Genomic DNA, 2,432 nt, shown 5'->3' on the forward strand with positions numbered 1-2,432 from the left:
AAATCAGACATACTTTAATAATCCCAGAGGGAAATTACTTATTACCTGTATCCATGGCAACAGGCTGGTAGGGGTTCACAGGAGCCGCCTCAACCGGCTGCAATGGAGCCAACCTGCAGGAAAAATGCCATCAATCCAGTCAAACAACCAGTGAAATAATCTCAGTGATCTAATCAGATTGAATACAGAGTTGGTCCAGAATGAGCGGGTAGTGATGGAGAGCAATAAGGCTGGATGTGAGGGTTGATCAAGCGCTGCTGGAGACCAACGTCCCTAATCGAACTCCAGGGCCCACAGAAGAATAATGTCTTAATAACAAACCATCCCAGTTCACAGCGGCCCTGAACCCCCGAAGCGCCTCAAAATCAATTTCTCCATATCTGCACTTTAGATGGAGCAGTAAATATCCCACAGATATGATTTCAGTTCTTATTTCCTTATTCTAAACGAACAGCCTGATCTGAGTTAGCAGCTTGATTACACCCCTTTATTAAAAGGCCAAAGTTAAAATTCAAAACATGTCATTAATTAATGAGAATTTCCATTTTTCTTAAAAAAGGATAACAAAGTTATCCTACAGTACGAATCAAAAGTGTGACATAAAGAACTAAATCTATTATCAATTCAGTATTTCTATAACTTTTATGAAATTGTTAAAAAAAAGTAAGAAAAAGTAGTTGCATTCGGTATGAATATAAAAAGGCTTTTTATATATATCCAGCTTTTTTTAAATGTTATCATTTAATAATTTATCCGTTTTACTAGTCAGCCTTCCTCTATATCAGGGGGCGGGGCTTACGCTGCTTTGCCACAGCCCATTGGGCTATAATGATGCTGCTGTTCAGGTCGACCAATCATTCCAAAAAAGTTAAAAACAATCCACTAGACTTTGCTTAAAGGTTTGAAGACGTTTCTCTTCCCATCCAGGAAGCTTTTTCTATTCAAAATGTCTGAATTAGTGTTTAGTTGCTTTATAGAGTAGAGCAACAAAGGCTTGTTTTTGTTTAGAAAACATGCAGATTTAAACGGACAAACAGGTCCACCACTTTGGAATAGAGAGCGTTTGGCTTGTTTTGTTAGCCTGCAATGCCCCATACCTGTCTATGTCTCTGAAAGGGGGGTCAATAAAGGGAATTGTTGGCCTTGCTGAATAGGCGAGGTCTTCTGTTACAGGGGTTGTGATGATTACGGGAAGGGATTGTAGGTTTTTGAAATCTGAGTCCAACCTCTCTGTTTAAGACTCAGATTTCAGCTTAAAACCTACAATGCAGCAATTGAGTTGTTCCCTTTAAGTTTTAGGGATGATGCTCTTATCTGTATCTAGATGAAAACATTTAGGACTTGATAAAAATAGAGATCTTTCTTACTGTTTCTCTGGCTGGACGACTGCGATCTTCTTCTGCTTCTGGCCTGCAGGAGAACAGAACAAGGAGGTTTTTGACGATGAAGGCGGCCATTGAGCTGTGCTGGGAGTTTCTGTGAGCATACGTACGGAGAGGCTTGACTGGATGGGTCAGAGGGTAAGCGTTGGCCTCACACCAGCCAACAGGGAAGATGTCCATGGACTCCACGTCCACAATGCACTCTGACAGCGTCTTTGGCACACCTGGAGACGGGCGGGGTGGTCATATTTGGATGCAGCTTTAAAGGAAGATGCAGCGAACAGAGGGGAGTACCTTCCAGTCGGAGCCACAGCAGGCGTCCTCGAACCTGACTGATCTGAGCCACACACACGTCCTCTGGCCGCCAAGGGTTCACAGCCTCCAGCCACATGTCTTTGGCAAAACCTCGAGTCTGCCAAGTCTGAAAGCACACACAGGGGTTGGGGGGGTTAGGGCAGGGATCTGAAACCAGGCTGCTCTTCTGCTGCAGCATCAATTAAGGCTGGGTCATACTCAGAAACCAGGTCGTCTGCCATCCACAGACACTCTGCTGCACCTCTCCAAAATTCTAAGTGACCGCAGACAGGAGGCCTCTGATTGGTCAAATCTACATCCACTCTACACTATGTGTATTTCCTGTTTGGTGCCTTACCGGATTGTTTTGTTTGTATGACCGCCACTGTGGTAAACGACCTGTGAAGATGGACCAGTTAGAAGAGCGAGGTGCGCAAGAACACCCGGAACCTTTTTCCACCTGGATCCCCGCTCTTTTTTGCCTTCATGTCACTCCGTTGTAGCACAAACTCGCCCCCAACTTCTCACCGCCTCTAGACCCACAGTTAGTTGTCCATCTGGCGTTGTTGTGTGGAATAACATAGCGCAAACCACGCTTTAATATTGGGCATAAATCTAAAATTTCTGAGTCAAGCTCACTGTGACACACTGCTGCAGGAGGATAACCAGCCCTTTAGGGTTGAAATATCACTATACAGGGCTCGATGTTACCCATCGCCCGGGGCAAGTAGTTTTTATTGTTGGGAGAGTACAAAT

At 44.4% G+C, this 2,432-nt stretch overlaps 1 protein-coding gene across 1 annotated transcript in view; it reads right to left on the bottom strand.

Moving 5' to 3' along the window:
- Positions 1–2,432, bottom strand: part of sfmbt2 (Scm-like with four mbt domains 2) — a 60,269-nt gene that overhangs the window by 14,743 nt on the left and 43,094 nt on the right. The window contains exons 10-13 of the mRNA XM_015402123.1: positions 1,677–1,803; positions 1,493–1,606; positions 1,368–1,410; positions 46–113 (exon numbers count right to left, since the gene is read on the bottom strand). Of these exons, the coding sequence (XP_015257609.1) occupies positions 46–113; positions 1,368–1,410; positions 1,493–1,606; positions 1,677–1,803 (352 nt within the window). The remainder of the gene's footprint in view (positions 1–45; positions 114–1,367; positions 1,411–1,492; positions 1,607–1,676; positions 1,804–2,432) is intronic.

The sequence above is a fragment of the Cyprinodon variegatus genome, unplaced genomic scaffold (genome assembly GCF_000732505.1).
Source record: "Cyprinodon variegatus isolate N-32 unplaced genomic scaffold, C_variegatus-1.0 Scaffold1302, whole genome shotgun sequence".
NCBI lineage: Eukaryota > Metazoa > Chordata > Actinopteri > Cyprinodontiformes > Cyprinodontidae > Cyprinodon > Cyprinodon variegatus.